Genomic DNA, 22,088 nt, shown 5'->3' on the forward strand with positions numbered 1-22,088 from the left:
GTGGGAATCAAGTTTAAAATTTCAAACAAAACTGATTGTGCAGTGTGTAAAAAAAAAAAGCCATCACTTTGTAAATGACAGATGACATAGCTAAAGCAAGTGCTGTTGACAACTATGATTGAACCAGCATATATTGGAAGCTTTATCTATAAATTACAACTGTGGTTTGGTATAAGCATGGATTAGCATGGATTATCACTCATTTCTCTGCATGGATAAGTGGGGATTATCACATGTTTCTCTGAATGGATAAGCCAGAATTACCATTTCTGCATGAATAAGCAGGGATTACCACTTTTTTCTCAATATATGGATAAGCAGGGATTACCACTCATTTCTTTGCATGGATAATCAGGGATTACAACTTTTTTTTGCATGGACAGGCAGGGATTAACACCACTCTTTTCTTTGCATGGATAAGTTGGTATTACCACTCTTTTCTTTGCATGGATAATAAGGGATTACCACTCTTTTTCTTTGCATGGATAATCAGAGATTACCTCTCTTTTCTTTGCATGAATAAGCTGGGATTACAACTTTTCTCTGCTAAGAAGCACACAGTACAAATGATCCTGAAAATAATACTGATGACTTAACTAAGCCAGAGAAACTGTATACTGTTTATAGAACTAATACACAATACGTAATAATATGGAGTTTAATATATGAATACAGCAATTTGGATATTACACTCCCTGGGATAGAACTAAAATAATATTTGACAGGGGGTATTTTGCGAAGAGCACAAAACTTGCACAACCATGCCAAGTTCAATCATCATGATGCTAAATGATGCTAATCAGGACTTTATAAATGTCACCAAGTGCGTTAAGTTCTATGGCTTTAATAAGTGAGTGTGCTCGTAGCAATCTTATACTATCACTTCAAATTGCCATGGAACATTTGGAACTTGTCATGACAGCTAAATTAATACTAATCAAATGAGCCATCAGTCAAGATGGACTGTGCTTAAGTCTGGCAAAATGTGTTGAAAACTTTGGACTAAATACTTGAATTCAAATTGTTTTGCATAACTTGAATGTATTAAAAAATTCTTTTGTGCTTTCTTTTGTCAATATGTTTGTATTAAATATGCCAACACACTGCTATCAAGAGTTCTGTAGCATGTTAGTGATTCATGATCTCTAAAAAAACACCATGTGCAAACAAAAGGCAAGAAGCAAAAGACAAAAAGGACTTTGTATATGGATATTTTTAAGCACTGTCTGCAAACTCAAGGTCAAAACCCACAGGTCTTTCATTTTTCTTGGAATGAAGCCAGATTTAGAGTGAGTGGACTGTTTCTTGATTATCAAACCTGCATCATCATCCATACGCCCTTTCTACCTGAATTATGCTCTGATAGCATACTAGATTCCATCCCCTATGTTTATACATTACAGCCTCTCAGTGCTAAGTTACGATAACAGCCACACTCTAAAATACTCTATATGACAGGGGGAGGATAGGGTGTGATGGCTGAGCTTGAGTTTGATTCTGTTTTCTTTGGCTTTTCTTTTATTGCATGGGACAAAATGTGGTCTTCTGAACAGCAACCCACCTTGACTCTCTGTCTTGGCTTGAGCTGTGAGAGTTTCTTCGCAGCTGCCTCGATGGAACTTGCAGCCATTAGCAGTTCATTCTCAGCAATCACAGTTGGATCATCCGGATCTACCCAGTCTGATCCTGTAGGTCATAAAATATAAATTGGAATCAATATATGTCATCTTGAACGAAAAGTTTTAGGAGAGATCAAATCAAGAACAATGAAGATGTTGTAAAGTCCCAAGATATATATCATAGTTTTTGGAAACAAATCTGTGAGTTCATCCAATGTTATAAACTCCCAATATATATATATATATATATATATATATATATATATATATATATATATATATATATATATATATATATATATATTGGAACAAATCATTGAATTCCTGCAATGTTATAAACTCCAATCATAATATCATAGGTTTTGAAAACAAATTTCCAGTTCCTGCAAATGTTAAAAAGGACTGAGCCCCTTTGTCCAGAACTCTCTTTACTGCAAGTCAACTTGTGCACTGGCTCCAAGCAGTAAAATACACAATTACAGGCCAGATGTTACTGAACAATATGAGCTAACACATGTATATAAAAATAGCAAAAGTTTATCTCAGATTTGTTAAAAGTCACACAGGGTTCATACAGAATCCTGAATGATAAATTCAAAGACTTTTACCAAACTTTCAAAGACAACAAACATACATTTCCTAGACCTATTTTTGTGAACATTTTGTATACAAGTTATGTTACATGATAAAACAATGAATGGAAAATACTATAATATTGTTTAATGATGAAATGAAACTGAAGAGGTCATCAAAAGAAAGAACCAAGAAAACTCGACTACAGCCAAATCTAATAACTTGGACAATTTTATTTGTGATTATGGAAATAAATTAAAATGTTTGGGTTTATTTCAATTTTCAAAGACTTTTAAAGACCTGAGAGTAATTTGCTTGAATTTCCCAAACTTTCAAGGCCTTGAAAATGCATTTTTCATTATGGTAAAGGGACTCATCAATCAATGCATTTCTCATAAAGGTAAAGGGAACCATCCATGCATTTCTCATTATGGTAAAGGGAATTATCAATCAATGCATTTCTCATAAAGGTATAGGGAATCATAATGCATTTCTCACAAAAGTAAAGGGAATCATCAATGCATTTCTCATAAAGGTAAAGGGAATCATCAATGCATTTCTCATAAAGGTAATGGGAAATATTAATGCATTTCTAATTAAGCTCAAGGGAAACAATGCATTTCTCATTAAGGTAAAGGGAATCATCAATCAATGCATTTCTCATAAAGGTAAAGGGAAACACCAATACATTCCTCCTAAAGGTAGAGGGAATCATCAATGCATTTCTCATAAAGGTAGGGAATCATCAGTGAATTTCTCATGAAGGTAATGGGAAACATCAATGCATTTCTCATTAATTCATTAACCCCTGGAGGTTTTTGTCGTTTTTGCCTGAAATGCAAGTAGGAAACGCATTTTGTTGGCTATTTCTGAATACATCCAAATACACTGACTTCCAAGTAATTTCCCATTAAGCTAATGCATTTTTGTATTAGAAACATCATTTTTCATTGGCTATTTCACTCGTGCATGAGCAGAAGGGTAAACGTTCTTTTATTATTATTTTATTAACGGACCCACCATTTTCGTATCGAGACCACTCTTTATTCCAAATGCCCATCTTATCCTACTTTTTGCAAAGGTTCATCTGTCTATGTGCAGTTCATACCAGTCTGCCTTAGATCTGAGGCCAAAAAGTCTAAAATCCAGACACAAAATCTGATTCTGACCATGGGGACATTTTGGGTGAGAAAGAAAAAAAATCAGGTAAATTTTTTTAGGTTTTTCCCTCTGTATTTGTAGTGCAACTAGAACTTATCTATTTTTTAGTATCATTGTAGAGCTATACATGTCTACCTTTCTATAATACCACCCACTTTAGTGCATCATGCATGACCAGAGGTAAATGAGTTAAGGTAAAGGGAAACATCAATGCTTTTCTCATTAAGGTAAAGGGAAACATCAATGCATTTCTCATTATGGTAAAGGAAAACATCAATGCATTTCTCATTAAGGTAAAGGGAAACATCAATGCATTTCTCATTAAGGTAAAGGGAAACATCAATGCATTTCTCATTAAGGTAAAGGGAAACATCAATGTATTTCTCATTAAGGTAAAGGGAATCATCATCTAAAGAAATAAATGAAGTCATCTAAAATGAGACAGCTACTTAGAAGTGGTAAATGAAAACAGAAATTAGCAATACTATACAAGCAAGTCAATCATGTACAAAACAATCCACAGATAATGGAAATAGTCTGAATAAATACGTCAGAACAAGGAATGCACAACTGTATTTAACAAAGTTTATGAAAGCCTGGGAATTTAAATATCAGCACACAATACACACCTACCCTTAACAGATATTCTAAATTTGACAAGTTCTAATTGGATCCATTGATGAAGTGGGTTTTTTAGATCAGGAGAGCAGGATGTTATCCAGTCTTCAAGCAGGATCCCTGCCAATTAGGAAACTACCTTATTTATGCAAAGACTTTATGAGGAAGAGAAGTTTCTCACGCTGGGTACAGATGCTAACATCATGGCTTTTTTTGCAAGCAATAATTAGTAAAGTAATAAATATATTCTCAAACAAGGTCTTCAATTATCTGTGGAGGATCAAGTTTAAATAAATAAATGAATAAATGAATGGGATTCATGACTGGTGTATCAGAGAGCTAGATGTCGCAATGAAAAATGTACAATAGCTGTTGTACATGTAAACTGTATACAATACTGTGTAAACCATGAGTCACACAGTTCAATGTTAAGTTAGAACATTTATACAAATATAGCTCACTGAGTATTGGCCTTATCAGGAGTTGTGGCAGTGATGTCACACTTTACATCCACAGATTGACCATTGGTACAGAAGATCAAAAATATATTAATTGATGGCAGTCAATGAGTATTAGTTAAGCATGGTGTGAAGAAAGCATTTTGTTCACATTATTTTGGAAATAATTCTTATCTTAACCTTGCTTTTAAAACAAAGAAAGAGAAATAGGGAAACAGGGTTGAAGACAGAGCCTGAAAATGAACACAAACATCTGTAATTAAGAATCGTCATCCAAATGATTGGGATGGATACAAAGAATTTTTACAAATACAGGTAAAATCCATTATAATGCAATGCTCGGGGTCCAAAGGATTGCTTTTTTGAAAAACTTCCACATAGAAAATCTGATTGAAATTTCAATGTCATCAGTTTTAACTAACCTCTTGATCATATCATTAGCCGGGTTTCACCAGACATCAAATATATTTCAGTTTTGAATTGTACACATGCCAATATGGTGGAAATGGTGCACAGTGAAGATAAGGCAACATTAAATGCAGTGCTGGGATTAAAAATCTGATAGGGATACAAACAATCAGCTTTTCTGAGAGTATTTAGGATGTTAAAAAGTGAGGTCACCTTAAAATAAAATATGGGAGCCATGCTACCATTGCATTATAATGAATTGCGTTATAATGGGTTTTACCTGTAATGTGAAACAAAAATGATACCTTTTTTTAGCCATCATATAACTGAAATGAACAACTTTGCTAAGACCCCCCACAGTGCATTATGAATCAAACATCACTAAACATAGTTAACAAATTATGTGCATGGAGAAGAGTTAAATGAATCCTCAAACACTAAATATAATGGTGCATATTAACATCATATTGACATTATTAACTTATTATCTTCAGTACCAATGAATGATTGTCAAAAATAAAAATGTGTGCCCCACTGTGGATGTGAATGACTCCACTCCTCCATTTTCCTACATTTCCAGACTTTAGCAGCCATTTTATGTTAGAAGCAGTAAATTACTCTGGTTCTACAAACATTTTGTAAAGTCTGTCACTTTTCTTCCATTATTTTTTCATACCAGACAATGTTTCATCAGTTTTACATACAGGATACACTAAAGTGGCATATGTTTCACAAGGCCACCAGTATCATAAGTGGTGCCCACGGTTGCTATGTGACGTCATGCCATCTTTTCTGATAATGGTCATACAGATTGAATGTAAAATTCTTCTATGGTACATTAAAAGGGAAAGTGTTGGGATTGGGCAAGGGTGAAAGGGTTTGGCACTCTCATGCAAGAATTCTTAACATGCACTTTGGGGAACTTGACAAGTGAGAGGAAAGACAGACCTGCATTAGGTCTAGAAACTGTGTAGAGATACAAGTGTATGAAATGGTTTTAATATGAAGTGTGTTCAACATATGTGTGTGTGTATGTGTGCACGTGCATGCATGTATGTATGTATGTCATTGTAAAATATGCAGGCATCTGTTGTAAAATATGCCAGCATCGGTCATTGTAAAATGTGTCAACATCATGTCACTGCAAAAAATGCCAGCATCTGTCATTGTAAAATATACCTGCAGATCAAGTTTTACTCTGTTCGTTGCATGTGTGATTTTAAGTAAACAACAGGCATTGACCAATGGTTGCATTATGCTTTGGTAGAGCAGAGACTTTTAAAACTTGGATTTAAATCATGAACAGGTAAATACAAGAAGCATATGTGACCAATGGAATTGAAAATTGAGATGCATTTGGTCTAAACATTACATTTGTTAATGTTCACATGAAACAGTTATTGCAATTTAGTGCTATGAACATTGTGTTGTGAAACAAGTGACTGTAACTACTGTTTAAAGTAAAAGGGCAACTGAAGACATGTTAAGAAGGACTATCAATTTTAAATGTCAAAAATAATTTTTGTAAAACATTGGCAAATATTTAAAAAGCAAATCTGATTAAACATTTATAAATAATAACATAAAACTATCAGCTAAACATGTGTACTGATACACTTTGTGATTAAGCAATACACACCATGCATGATGAAATGAAAAGATGATTTATGAAGTTAAAACAGTTTAATCCTAGCCCTATACAACAGGTAAAAAAAAACTAAAATAAAATAGGTGGGGGTCTAGTTTTCTGACATCATAAAATGTCTTAGTGGTTAGAAGATTGTTAGAAAACTAGACAGCATGGGAATTAACACTCTAGAAGCCTGCATTCCAAATGTCAAAGGTTACCTGGTACACTATGAGACCATTTGATCTCTAATGAGTCTGAGAAAGAAAGGAAGGTCAAGGTGAATACTTTAGGTCAAGGTCAATGTAGTGTCAGTTTTACTTTTACAGTGGATATAATAACACACAGTTACCTCTTGTGAACAATTCTGTATAGGTACAAAGTAATTCTCCAAGTGACCTCTTGTCATGTGTACGTATACCAATTATCACTTGTAAGGTCTGAAGATTTAACAATGGAAATGTTTCTAAAATTCAAAAAATTCAAGTTTTCATGCATGATCAGAGTGAGTGTTAAAAACTAACTGCAATGTGAAAATTATTGAGTCCATTACTTTCAACATGTGTTTTTTAAATTATTAAATTTTATATCTTATTAAAACACAACTAGGATGAATTAACTGTGAATACAGATGAAAATACATATGTAAATAAGAAAGATGGTGAAAACTCGAAGGAAAAAAAGATTAGTGAGATAACAATGAAATGGTATAAGTAATTTATGTAATACTTCAATGAGATGTCAATGAAATTGTAGAAGTAATTAACATGATAAAACAACGAGATAATAATAAAATAGTAGAAGTAAAGTAATACAATTAGATAATGAAATGGTAGAAGTAATTAATGTAATACAATGAGATAACAATGACATGGTAAAGTAATTAATGTAATACATGTACTAAATAAATATGATTACCTGTATACATGTCCATATACATCACAACATAAAGCAACATACTGTGGTTTTGCCAATAGTAACATTTTCATGACAAGGTATTATAGATGCATTTCCTGGGTACAAAATTTCAAATACTTTTTTTTCATGCACGACAATGATGGAGCAATACATGATATTTTTAGGCACAGTACAATACAACAGTCAATCCCAGCCCTACTTGAAGAACAATGCTTAATCACAATCAAATATTGTGTGTGCATACGTATGTGTGTATCTCTACATTAAGTACCTCATAGCTTTTCATTAAAACTTTTGTGACAATGTATGGGATATTTATGTACAAGAGCCTATTAAAAGATGTCAAATCTTATGATGGATATGATGATGCTTGCAAAAAAAGGCTATTTAAAATAATGATGTAAGAATTGCATGGCACAACAGAAATTGAAATAGTCAAGTCAGACAAGCAATATAGATATATAAAAAGAACATATACATTTCATAAAACTAGGTAATGGGGATATAAGACTAAAGAATCAACACTACATGGGGGTGGAATATATTTTAGCATGTTATCATGGTACAATATGAGTAGAAAATGGGTTTGGATGGCAGGTTGGATAGTCAAAAATACAGTCTAAGCACAAAGCCTAAACTTGTGCTCAAATCTGGAACATTTTGATCTTCATTAACTTGTGAGTGAAATTTGATACACAAAATATAAGACTCTATAAACATAAGCCAAGTATCTGTACAGTTTTTGAGTTTGAAACTCCAAGCTCTAGTCTAATTTTTGTTCTCAAAAGTTTGGTGACTATGGTATGGAGTCATTTATAAGTTGTTCATTCTATTAATCTGCAGTTCTGGACTTGATCACTGATTCTGTCATATGTAAGAACAAGTGGTTACCCATCCTAGGTAGGTGGATCCTCAGAATTTCCAAGTTTCCTCCAGACTACATCAAATCAACACAGAAGCAATCTGAGTACTGTATTCCATAATGCTTATTCTGTGTACTTTAAAAATATGACCTGTGTAAATTTTATGAGGTTCAATTTCAGTATAATAAGTACATACAAATGATGTCATATAACAGTATTCCCCATCACATGTACACACTAGCAGATTTAGCTCTCTTTGTCCCTGTTGGGAACACTCCACTCTGGATGTTCATTCTCTCTCCCAATATGGTTGCACATGTTTGATTCATTTTGTGATTTGCCACAAAAACTTAAGTGGTAATTATACACTGAGTTTCATTACCTGGTGGCAGGTTATGAAAAAAACAACATGATTTACACAGATTTTAGCAGCTACTTCCCTCCCATGAGGGATTCAAGGATCAAGATGCTTGCACCTACAAGTAGCTGTTTTTATACAAGTGTTAACCACTAGAAAGCTGTACAGTTTTTAAGACATGTGTGGGATTTTAGATCCAATATAGTATGTGGTGTAAATTCTTAGAACCTGCTGCACAATCACTGACCCAGTCTGGATAATACAAATATTTTTCAGACTTGTTGGGCCTAAGGCAGATGTCATCCCTTGATTTGACTGCACTAAATGATTTCCAATTTTTCATTCCATCCGAGTAACATCAGATCAAAAATCAAGTGTGATCAATAAAACCTGTGAAGTCATCAAGTACGATCTTAATCTTGATTCACCAAATGAGATCACTGCAATCTGTCAAAATAGCAAGTATGATCATCTGAATCTGTCAAGTATGATCTACTATGAAGCTACTGGCAAGCTTTCTCACATACCCACATTAGCCGAATCCGAGACTTGAACTCAGGCAGACAGAGGTGAGATGGCAGTGATCCATAACGGAGAGCGCTTTAGACCACTCGGGGCCCCCTATAAATCCTTTTAAATGTTAAATCATCTGACCTTTAACCTTTTTCTTTAAACGGTTCCATCATCTGACCTTTTACCTTATTAATTCTTTTAAAAGTTCCATCATCTGACCTGTTACCATATTAATTCTTTAACAGTTCCAACATCTTACCTTTTACCATATTAATTCTTTTAAAATGAGGCTATTCACAACAATGCCCCTTGTTAAACACTAGTCACATGGGGGGTATTGAAATGAATAACTTCTCTGTGAAGACTGCAGCCTCACCTGAAACCACCATATATCTTGTGTGAAGAATCAAAATGGGCAAGATTAACAATGACCTGATGATCCTGACCTTTTGCTATGGTCTACTAAGAGGCATCTAAAGGAAAGACATGCTTGATTTAAGTAAGGGAAGATTAGAGACGAGGGTATTGCAATGTTCTTCTGTCATGCTTATCACAGTAACTTGCATACAATCATTAAGATACAAGCAGGAGTATAAAATAACCAGGGGAAATGAAGTTGTAAAGCCGCTTTTAGCTTTGGTTTAAGACTGATGCAGTTAAGAAATAAAGTTTTGCTGTGAGCACTAGAAAATAAAGATTTGTCACATGTATTCCAGTGAGAAGATATTATGTATTAAAGAACAAATTAACTCTGAATTGAACATAATCAAATATTTACCCAATCTCTCAGCTTGCATCTGACTGCTAAGAAAGTTGTTTTTCTATACATACTGATTATTATGTAAACAAATTAGTCTGAGAAGGGGGTCATGGCAGGAACCAACGAGCGGGGGGGGGGGGGGGAGTCCAACAATTGCCAAAAATTAAATGGAACTCTATTCATTACAAAAAAAGTTAAATTTAACCAATACAGAGTTCTAAATATGCAGGGTATTTTACATAAAATTAATAAATATGTATATAGGCACTGGCCACATTATTCCTAAAGTTAATAAGAAATAGAGCACATGCTGAAGAATCATGTTCACATTGCACTGCCAAATGGAGGAAAGGTCTGGGTGAAAATTTCTATTTGCAAGTACCATTTTCTTTTTTCTCTTTTTATCCTTATTTATGGCAAGTTGCTGTTGCTGTAATAACTGGTGAACCAATCAAATCAGTCTTGTGCAGACAAGCAATACCCAAGGAAGCCCCAGAAAAACATGCAGTATTTGCTTGTGTATCCTGACCATAAGTCACAAACACATAATTTTATTTCCAGTCTCCTTCAAGATTCCTAGCACTATGATACATCTATATAAAAAGCGACATTTAATCTATGACATTTCAAGCTGTGTAGGAAGTGCTGATTTTACGAAAGGTAGCTACCTTAATATTAATCATTATTTTGGGATAAATTCAAATCTTTATCTAGGCGAATGTCACTACTAATGCTGCTTCATGGGAGATTCCTGTGTACAGCAAGCTTTATCAGGCAAAGCTAAATTGGTTGAAGACAACTTTCTTAACATCTCAATTAAAGGTGTTATGGTGGGAACAGGAAACCAAAAAAAAAAAAACAATACAAACATGGAAAACAACAGCAAGGGACAACAGAAAAGTCCAGACCTGAGGAGAAACAAGTTTTTCGACAGGCAATCTGAAACGGATTTTTCCGTCTGTGTGCTGCAGCAAATAAGTTTTAAAAAAACCTAAAGAAATTAACAAAATTCAGAAAGACTAGCATGCCCAGAAGCAGAAAGCCAGAACATAAAAAGGTGAGAAAGAAAAGGAAAAGATTTAGAAATGAAAAAAAATTAGGCAGATCAAAACAGAGCCTTGTGCAAAGCATCTATTCTATGGTTGATTCCTTAGATGTATACGAGATACATGAATTTCATGGTATGCAACATATGAAAAACAAAATTTCCAGGAATGATGTCTCACCTGCTCTCCTTCAAAATAATACGTATATTTTTTGACGTTCAAATGACCTTGAACTTACACAAGTCAGAGGGTCAGAAGAAGGGTAGATGTGCATGAATATAAAAGGGCAGTGCTTAAAGATTCTACATCAAATGTATAATAGCTATCCCTCCACCGCTTAGGGGCTTGTGGCTGTACAATAAATGACCTTGACCCCATCAGACAGTCAACACAAGGGTAGGCATGCAAGAATCTGAGAGAGCATTGCTTACTAATTCCACATTCAAAGTAGGATTGACATCATACACAAATTTGGTACTTATCACCATAAAGATAAACTTCATATTGCAGAGGTAGAAGTAGGGTAGGTCTGCATGGATTTCAGAGGTCAAAGTTTTCAGATTCTACAATCCAAGCATGACATTTATTCCTCACTGTGTTGGAGATGCATGATCATAAGAATGTTTTTGAAAATGAAACCTTCACTACTGCCACTCACAGAACGAGATACTTATGTCTTGCCTATACTACAGCTGGCACAACTATCTAGCAGTAGATTCCCCAAATTGTATATTCATAATGTTTTAATTCATACGTTTTTTAGTTTTGAAATATGCTAATGAAAAACACAGTTAAAGAATTTTTTCTTGAAAATAAGCAACTCTTATGATGACATGTAGTCATAATTTGCTTTCATCCTGCTTTCAATGAATTTGTTTACATGTTATTTTCCTCTAGTTTGCATCTGTTCACTAAAAAATGTTAAATGTCATGGTCTAATCAACAGAAAATGCGAAGTTTAATAGCCAAAACCTATTAATTTGCTTAATCCCATGGTACTTAAAAAATTCTGTTAATATGGATGCATATACACTCAACTCTTGTTTGTCAAAGTCTGTGACATTAATGTTCAGCAGATTCACAAAAATGGTTAAGAAATAAATATTACCTAAACAATTTGAAATTAAGATATTCAAATATTACCTAAACAATTTAAAATTAAGATATTCAAATATTACCTAAAACAATTTATAATTAAGATATTCAAATATTAAATAATTAAAATATTCAAATATTACCTAAACATTTTAAATTTAAGATATTCAAATATTACCAAAACAATTTATAATTAAGATATTCAAATATTACCTAAACAATTTACAATCAATATATTCAAATATTACCTAAACAATTTAAAATTAAAATATTCAAATATTACCTAAACAATTTAAAATTAAGATATTCAAATATTACCTAAACATTTTAAATTTAAGATATTCAAATATTACCAAAACAATTTAAAATTAAGATATTCAAATATTACCTAAACATTTTAAAATTAAGATATTCAAATATTACCTAAACAATTTAAAATTAAGATATTCAAATATTACCTAAACAATTTAAAATTAAGATATTCAAATATTACCTAAACAATTTAAAATTAAGATATTCAAATATTACCAAAACAATTTAAAATTAAGATATTCAAATATTACCTAAACAATTTAAAATTAAGATATTCAAATATTACCTAAACAATTTAAAATTAAGATATTCAAATATTACCTAAACAATTTAAAATTAATATATTCAAATATTACCTAAACAATTTACAATCAATATATTCAAATATTACCTAAACAATTTATAATTAATATATTCAAATATAGCTAAACAATTTAAAATTAAAATATTCAAATATTAGCTAAATAAGTACTGAATTAATAAATGCTTGGAGTAAGTAATGCTCCACAACAATTGTGAAGATCAAATGTTTACCATCTATCATCATTATTAGTAAGTGTATCATATCAAATCACAGTGGCATACTGCTTTGACACATAAATGTAAAACATGTACAACTTATGCAAAGAAAGACATCAGAATGTGCAGTTTTAAGTAGTTAAAGGAACCATTTCATATATGTTTGTCGTATAAAACAAACAGTTAAACTGGCACAAGATTAAGTTCAGCAGACTTGAGATGTTTAACAATACATCAATAGTCTACCCAGACTTTCATTTTTTTAAAATAAGTTGTACTGCAGCAACATGCATCTTCTTCGGTTTCTTTTGTCCCTTGGTATAACAAAACTCACTATTATAAATTCATCAATATAACAAGCACCCACAATAGATTCACAAAATAAGTAATGATTAAGTAAAATAATTATAATGAATACTGTGTAAAATGACTTTTACTAGCATGTCAGAACTTTAGCACTATCCCACTCCGAGTTGATTTAATGTAGATTAATGTTAGCACATGTCTAATTGAATACAAGATTTTGTTCATTTAATTTTATACATTTTTATTAAATTAAATACAAGAGGTAAATAAAAATGCTAATGCAGACTTATCTGGGCAAAGAAGGGGCAGTTTGACAACTGCACTAACATTTTACATATTAGTCATTTTACTATACAGTAACAAACCAATAATATTCTATACAAAAGCATGAGACTGTTGTATCAACTTAAGAGTGACAAAGAATACAAAGTTACCATTAAACATATCTGAAAATGAATCCAAGAGACCTAGCAAGCAACCAGTTGTGGTTATTGTGGTGGTGGTGTTGTAACAAAGGCATATATTACAAAGTAACAGTAAGAGAACAAAAGATCTTGTTAACATGATTTTGATTATCTATCCCTGTATAATGTGTCATATGAATGTATTTTTTCAAAGTTCACTAAAGGCTAACAGATATTTTCTATTTACAAGAAGTCACTGATGAATACAGCAAATAAATCTTCAAACATGTGTATCTCCTGCATGTGATATATACTCCCTTATAAGTCCAAATGCAAATGTAGAGTCCCTGACCTGCCATCACATAATGTACCAGCAGATCTGGGTCTATATGTTTTTAGGCACTATCAGTCGAACAAAAAATACAGACACTGATTGGCCTGTGCATTATGTGATGGTATATCAGGGTTTCTTTGTTATCTGCAGTTCAACCCGACCTATAGGCAAGTATATATGGCACCCATGTTAAATGTGTATATGTACCATATACATGCAGACACATAAAAGAGATGTAAATATCCTAATGAAATGAAACAAGTGCTTGCAAAGCCAAGTGAAAGGTGGCATAAATAAGACTCCATCATAAAGGGTGACCACAGCACAACCTCAACATACAACACTGACCCTGATACTGATGATGATCAGAAGCTGAACTCTTTATCTCACTGGCTTGGCAGGTGACATAAAGATACATACATATACGAAGAATGCTGACCTGTACTATAATGAGGTGGGTTTTAAAAATTATTATAATTATTTTGTACTGCACAGAGTGACTGAACCTACCTTTGATCATTTCAGCAGACTGTACAATCTCAGCCACAGCATTTGCCACCTGTCTAGACAAGACTGTCAGATTTTGCTTGGACTCATGGGATGGTTTCTGCATGATCTAGATATGAATAATGTGGATTATTATTATAAATACTATTATTATTCATACATTAAAAATCCATGGATAAAGTCCTAAGCAAGTTCAATTTACATAACATCTAAAAAGTCATCATCCCTTTAGACAGCAAAATTAAGTTTTGAACGGAAATACCACAAGTAGAGGAAATTGTTTTTTTTAAAAATATATAAAAATGTGAAATTATTATATGAACTGAATATTTCATGCCACCAAAAGTTTGTCAGCAAGTGGCATATTACATTATTGCCAAAAATAATAAACGCCAAGCAAATGAATACAAATTTATCACATAATCATCATGACGGCATAAACTCAATGATGCTGTTATGTGATGTTGCTGTGTGCAATTCTAAAGTGCAAAATCTAGTTTTACAGCAAAATATTGTAGCATTTTATTGTACTTTTTTCTACTGTATAAAAAGAACAATCCTTGTCAATGTCAATCTTTCATGAGCCTTTATTAATAAAACATACCAGGCAACTGAAGTTATCAAGGATCTCAGCCATATATTGCAAACTAAAACTATTGCTTGAAATAATTTGCTAGGCTGGGCAACATGAGAAATTTTTGTTGGGGAAATTAAACTTAAGAGGATCAGCTTTCAGTACTCAGTCACTGCCATGTACAATCAACAAAGTTTACTGTGATGTTTAGTATGTTGAAGAATTACCCCATGCAAACATATTGATGGGTTTGGCACCACAGGTTATACAGGTAATTCGAGTATGTTTGCTTCCAAAGGAAGCATGTGCTTTGAAAGTGAGACTGAAACCCCAACTTGAATGATGCTCTAGTTTGCGAGTACTGCATGTCAAATTGACTTATATTAAAGTCTGTCATAAATTCACTAACTTTAAGTGACTTCTTAAAATGTTAAGATCCAATAATATTAAAACCATTAAAATTTGTGTCTAAGACCAAGAAGATTATAGTTCTCATTTATGAATAAAAGCTGAGAGCTCTACTAGTGTTTGCCAAAATTAAATTAAATATCTCTTGTTCTCTAATGTATGCTGTGGATTGGATCACACTGCTCATAAGTTATAGAGAGAGAGGTGTGTGTGTATATATATATATATATATATATATATATATATATATATATATATATATATGATCATTACCGTAACATAATGTAATATTCAGAAATAATTGGGTTTTTTTAATACAAAGATTAACTAACAATTTAATATGAATCAAGTTTATGTGCACTACTGACAAATGTGCACTACTGACAAATGTAGTTGTTTTTACCCTAGTAGAACTCAACACCTGTATCCATCGACTGAATACAAATATGACAACTATAAATTTTATAACTTGATTTGCACTCATAAACTGAACTCATCAACACATTTCTGCTGAACAATTCCTCAATTTAGAGATCTGATATACCAACATAAACCACGATGTCAATGTTACTTATTAACAGGAGACTACAAATAAATGGAGTTGGCATAAGCAGTGGCACTGTTCATGGTCAGTACACCTGGATATTAAAGAAAGAAAATAGAAAAACATAAAGAAAACAAATAAGAAGCAATCTATTGGAACTTATAACTCACAACAATTGTGACAAGTCCACTTAAAAAAATGCGGTAAAAATAACATTTCCAAAGGTGTGTGATATTGACAAGCAATCAAACTGAACCTCCAAATGGATTGCACTATAATGTCAGCATGGATATAATGTCTAAGTATCTCACCTGATTAACCTGTTCAAGGAGACTGTTGTAAGATGCAGCACACTTTCTTCCTGCTACAACGGTCCTCTGTCTGACCTCTGCAGTCTCACCTGTGGCAGCTGCCGCCTGCACAATGAAAAGGATTACATGATATGAATCATCTTCGCTATACATTATAAATTGTCTGCATGGTATGAAGCTTTGTGCTACATGGTACAAAGTCACCTGCTATAAAGTATGAAGTCGCCTTTATATGGTATTAAGTCACCTGCTATAAAGTATGAATTGTCTCCTGTTTTTTTGTATGAAATCACTTGCTATATGGGATGCACTGTCTCCTGCAATATAGTATGAACGATCTCCTGCTATATGAAATGAATTGTTTCTGGCTATATTGTATTGTCATCTGCTATAAGGTATTTATTGTCACATGTGGTATGAGTTGTCTCCTGCTATATGGTATGAAGTCACTGGCTAATCTGTATGAACTGTCTCTTGCTATATAGTATGAATTATTACATATGGTTGCTGCTGTGTGTGTGTGTGTGTGAATGCAATTTGGATTTTTGATGTAGCTTTAACAATTTTTCAGTCATATTGCTACAATGTCTGGTGTGACAGTTTATAGTGATGTTTAGCACCTGGGCATCATGCCGCAGACATGTAGCTCCACCCAGTCACATTATCCTGACACCAGGCCAACCAGTCGTAACAACTAACCACTTAATGCTGAGTGCCTAGTGAGGTAGCTGCTAATACCAATTTTATAAGCGTTTGGTATGACTTGGCTGGGGTTTGAACCCATGACTTCACACATCTGAAGCAGATGCTCTAACCATTAGCCAACAGGAGTGGTATACGGCTTTCTTCTACTTCACTAGCATAAAAAATGCTACATATATGTAAACAAAATATGTTTATTTTGCACAATATTTTATCTAAAGTGCAACTCTTTTTGTTATGAAATGACAATGGTTTTCTACAATCATGGCTCATTTATACACAACTAAAAAAAGTCAGAATTCTGGCACAAACAGTTGTGAAAATGTTTGACACTGTACAGTCCAAGATACTTTGTAATTATGATAACAGACTTATAGAATGACTACATGACTTGCACACTGGACATTATGGCTCCAACTTTTCACAGCATATGAATAAATAGGAAGAAGTTGCTCACTGGGTAGGAGCAGAATGGACAAATGTGGTTTAGTCTTATAGTCAAATGGCTGCTTTACCAGGGAATTAACATTTACTTGTATTTGTTTATACCTTGCAAACTCCAAGCAAATCAAAGACAGCTTTCCTGCCCATGTTAGCAGCTGCAATCACATCCTCTTGGCGACATGAGTTGCCAGCGGCAACGGCCTTGGCAGTTGCTGTGGTGATAGGTTTAGTATATCTGATGAGGTCCTCAGCTGTAGCTTTCTTGTCTGTTTCTGGGTTGCTATCATATGCCTGCCAATGGAAATATTTAAAATAATACTACTAATAATGATAAACAACTTTATTTATTGATGCTAATTATAAATATCCAGAATAAACAATCCCCACTCACCCGTACCCCTCAAGACAAAGGCAATGAAAAATACAGTTAAAAGAATTGATTACATAATCACAACATACATGTAACCATAGCATAAACTTAGCATGACAAAATTTTGAAACTGGATTTCAACAAGAGTATTGTAAACAGAACTTTAAATACCCACCATGTTGAAAACAGCTTTGTTATACTTTGTTTATGTAAAACAATCTCTCAATGATCGAATAATACTCTGTGTTGGGTGTTTTTTTAATCTTCTGGAGTATTTTCCTCTTTGATAAGTTGTGTTTGTTGTTTTGCTACATTCTATTCTAGCAGTTTCTTTTCTAGAAGTGCAATGTCCATTGGGCTGCAACTGTGACATGTATAGTCACTGATGCATCTATACCAGAATTTCATGTGGAATCCATGGATACAGAAGTCTCCTGGATGCTCTTCTTCCATCTATATGATCCTTGCCCCGTTTGCACTGTTGGGTAGACCTTATAGCTTGCCATTTTGGATTCCTTAATTTCCACACTAAATTTCTTTTGAAATCTCTCTAGAGTCATTTCCAAATGTGTTTATATGGGAATTCCAAATTTCCACATATTTTAAAGATATCTATTTCAATGTCCAGGGTGTTTTCACCTTTACTTCTTTGGTGTCTTTGGTCAGTAATTGATTGCTCCCTTCAGGTGTAGATGTATACCCATTGTGGGTCAAAGCCTGTATCTCTTCTGTACCAATCCCTTTTGCGACAAGTTAGTTCAGTGTATCGCAACAAGTTGGTCTTTTCTCCACTGTCCTAATTGAAAGGTCATTCCCTTGTGATCTGGCTTACCTGCTGGTCAGGAAAAGCTTGCCTTTCTTAATGTTTTGGCAGATGTTTTGAGAAGAGTGCTGTAAATGGGACATTTACTTTTTAGGGTTCCAATGTATCAGAAAGAATGATATATAATTTTCTGTCTTGACAAATTTAGTTTACATTGTCAATGAAGCTTAAGACATCCAACGTTGTTGTATGAATAAAATTCTGTTTCAAGTGTACAACATAAATGTACAAATGTACAATTTCATCTTCTTCTTATGGTGTAGCTTTCACTATTCATAAATGTTTCTGTATTCAAAACAATTGTGACTCACAATATTGTGTCCACCATCCTAGATGTAGAATGACATAATTGTGAGTACATACTGCTTCTCTCTGCAATGGATACTAACTACAATTTCGTAGAGTCCACTTCATAAGATAGCACCATGGTAGGCAATGAACCTGACCATAAATTACTGTCATGTACGGACATTTGACCTTGTGAGATGCAAGGCAATAAACATCATTTCTGACTTTTACTTATATTACAAACAGAAGTCTTAAAGTGCTTCTAATATACAACAGAATGTTTAATAAGAAGTAATATACTTCAAATGTGTTCTAATGTTATGGACATCCCACCAATATAATGCAATTAAAAAACAAAGCAGGGTCCATAAGTCCATAAAGATTTGCCAGAACACATTGTAAATCCAGGGGAAATTGAAAAGCCATGCTTTAACAGAGTCCACAACTCCATAAAGTGTTGTCATAAACCATTAAAAATGCCAAAAGAGTCCATAACTTCATATCATACAGGGGCAATAACTCTGTTGCAGCAAAAGGTGAACCTGATCTAGGTTTTTTAAAATGTCAAACCTCATGCTAAGTTTCATTTCAATTAATGATGTCCTATATAAGTTATAGCCAAAAAGAAGTCAGATGTCAGTTAAATTTTCATAGAAAACAGTAAAAACCAAATGTGACTTAGATCTTCTAAATGTGAATCATTATACCAAATTCGAAATCAATCCATCAAAACAAAAAAGTTATCAAAATAATGGCAAAAATTCAAAGTCAAACAGGGATCATAGCACAGTTCAATTCTACAGGAAAATAGTGAAAATGAGTGTGACCTATCAAATTTTAGTTTTAGTCCATTACGTCTTTCAAAGTTGTGAGTGGAAATAAAATCTGTGACAGACATGATGTTATATGACATGATATAAAGGGACAGAAGGACATGACTAATATTGCATACTAATATACACACTAAGACTGTAGGCTACTTTTTCTAAATTTACACCAACCCACACTAGGACTGTAGACTACTTTCTTCTATGTCCAAACTTATCCACAGTAAGACTGTATATTAATTTCTTCTTTGTCTAAACTTAATGGCAGTAGGACTGTAGACAACATTCTTCAATGTCCAAGCTTATGCACAATAGAGCTGTACACTACTTTTTCTATATTTAAACCTACCCACACTAGGACTGTAAATTTCTTTCTTCTATATTTAAACCTACCCACAGTAAATCTGTATATTACTTTCATCTATATTCAAACCTACCCACAGTAGGGCTGTAGACTATTTTCTTGTGTTGAAACTTACCCACAGTAGGACTGTAGTCTACTTTCTTGTGTTGAAACTTACCCACAGTAGGACTGTAGTCTACTTTCTTCCATGTCTAAACTTATCCACTGCAGGACTGTAGTCTACTATATTCTGTGTCTAACAATAGGACTGTGGACTACTTTTCTGTGAAACAGCATTATTGTTTATTGTATTCCCTATCCTGCCAAAGATAATCTATTTCTAAAGTCATTCTCATTTCTTACTTTTTTGCAAAGTTATTCATACATATCAAGTTTCTTTTTCACTCTTTTTGTTGTTGACATTAGCCTGTGCCAGGTTTTCAAGGTTCCTGTGTTTTCTGTTTTAACAAGCAGATCTGCACCTTTCAAATGAGAGTTTGAACTTGGCCTGTTTTTTTCTCTTTGTGAGGTCTCTTGTTTCATCTACGACAGATTTCCTTTTGCTTAGTTCTGATTCTGTCTTTTTTCTATTATCCATGCTTCTCCAAGTGTATATCTCCAAGATATGACATGATTCACAAAAAATTGGTAAAGTTTATCCTTGTACTTACAAAAACCTGAAAAATGATCCAAACCAATTACTGGGAAACTCTTCTTGTAGCTGGAGGACGAGTTCAGCTTTATTTTCCTTGACTCTTGCCTGATATAATCTCAAAACTCTTTTGAATCTTTCTCAACTCTGATTCATATCTCTTAGCACTTCTTTTGAATTTATTCAACCCAGACTTCTAACCACACAGTAGCAGATGTGGTATTACAATGCATTCCTCTTCAGATTTTCTCTGCAGAATGTTTAATACTATAATCTACACTCCATGACTTTCTTTTGAGTTACTTGAACCTTTTTAGCTTCTCAATGCCAATGTCCATGCCAATCCAACAACAATTTTCTTGCAGCTCACATAATTTTTTTCCCGTCAGTGCAAAGCAAGCTTTTAGCTGAAGCTGCTCAATCCAATACTTCAGGCTGTATGAATTTCTTCATTACGCATTTAGTTACGATATACAGGTCTGATACTAAAAATAGAACCATATGCCTGTCAGTCTGAGAACTGAATAAGAAGGGCAACAATAATGATGCAACTGACCCCCCCCCTTGTAATATTGTACAAATGAGCTCAAATGATATTGTCCTTCATGGCTCCACTTACATTGGTGTAGGCTTTGTTATTTCTTTTAAACTGATTCTTTTCACATACTGCAGCACATAATCCCTTTTTTGGAGGGCTGGATGACATAATGGACAATTTTAGAATCATTAATAATCAACAAATATTTTAAGTGCATCAAAGATGACCCTGCAACTTTCATGCAATCTCCCTCCAACGTAGTGAATCTTTAAATAAGTGATATAAAGGAGTGAATATTTGGGGCTAAATATAACCCTCTTTGGAATTAACAGGTCAGATCTCACAAAGAAAAAAAGGCTGAGCTTGCAGTGTATGCACATTCTGTTAATTTTTAAGTGATTTTTTCGACAAATTAGTATGAATCAGGTAATCACATCATAGAACAGAACCTGTATGTTACAAACACCTGTACAAGGAGGGCAAGATTGTATGATTCCTTCAAAGTCCTTTATAGAAAGATTTCACAATATTTCTAAACCATCAAACAAGTGGATACAAAAATTACTTTTAGCTCTTGGTGGATGGCCTCAATGGTAGACTCCAAAGCTCGTGTTCCTCTTGTTGCTTCATCTTCCACAGACTTGACTGTCTTCAGCAGTGAAGTTACATTGGTCACCATAACCTAAATAAAACCCAGAAAGAGTGAAATGTAGTAAAAGCAGTAAATCGCATAAATCATACCTCACTTTAGGTAGACGTAGCATATAAACAATGTAACATTCAATAAATATCAATATGTATTTCTGACAATTCTTATCAGTTAAAATACACAAGATCATGATTTTAAGAAAATAAACATTTAAAA

General features: G+C 33.4%; 1 protein-coding gene across 6 annotated transcripts in view; it reads right to left on the minus strand.

Annotated features, from left to right (window-relative positions):
- Window positions 1-22,088, minus strand: part of LOC149793960 (talin-1-like) — a 284,989-nt gene that overhangs the window by 38,396 nt on the left and 224,505 nt on the right. For 4 of the 6 annotated variants that reach the window (XM_089967891.1, XM_089967887.1, XM_089967886.1 and 1 more), the window contains 6 exons: window positions 21,789-21,905; window positions 17,488-17,673; window positions 16,237-16,341; window positions 14,403-14,508; window positions 6,686-6,721; window positions 1,562-1,686 (listed from right to left, as the gene is read on the minus strand). In XM_089967891.1, the coding sequence (XP_089824017.1) occupies window positions 1,562-1,686; window positions 6,686-6,721; window positions 14,403-14,508; window positions 16,237-16,341; window positions 17,488-17,673; window positions 21,789-21,905 (675 nt within the window). The remainder of the gene's footprint in view (window positions 1-1,561; window positions 1,687-6,685; window positions 6,722-14,402; window positions 14,509-16,236; window positions 16,342-17,487; window positions 17,674-21,788; window positions 21,906-22,088) is intronic. The other 2 variants (XM_089967893.1, XM_089967888.1) reach the window with 1 other exon arrangement.

The sequence above is a fragment of the Sinohyriopsis cumingii genome, chromosome 8 (genome assembly GCF_028554795.1).
Source record: "Sinohyriopsis cumingii isolate HCF-2022 chromosome 8, ASM2855479v2, whole genome shotgun sequence".
In the NCBI taxonomy this organism is placed as follows: domain Eukaryota; kingdom Metazoa; phylum Mollusca; class Bivalvia; order Unionida; family Unionidae; genus Sinohyriopsis; species Sinohyriopsis cumingii.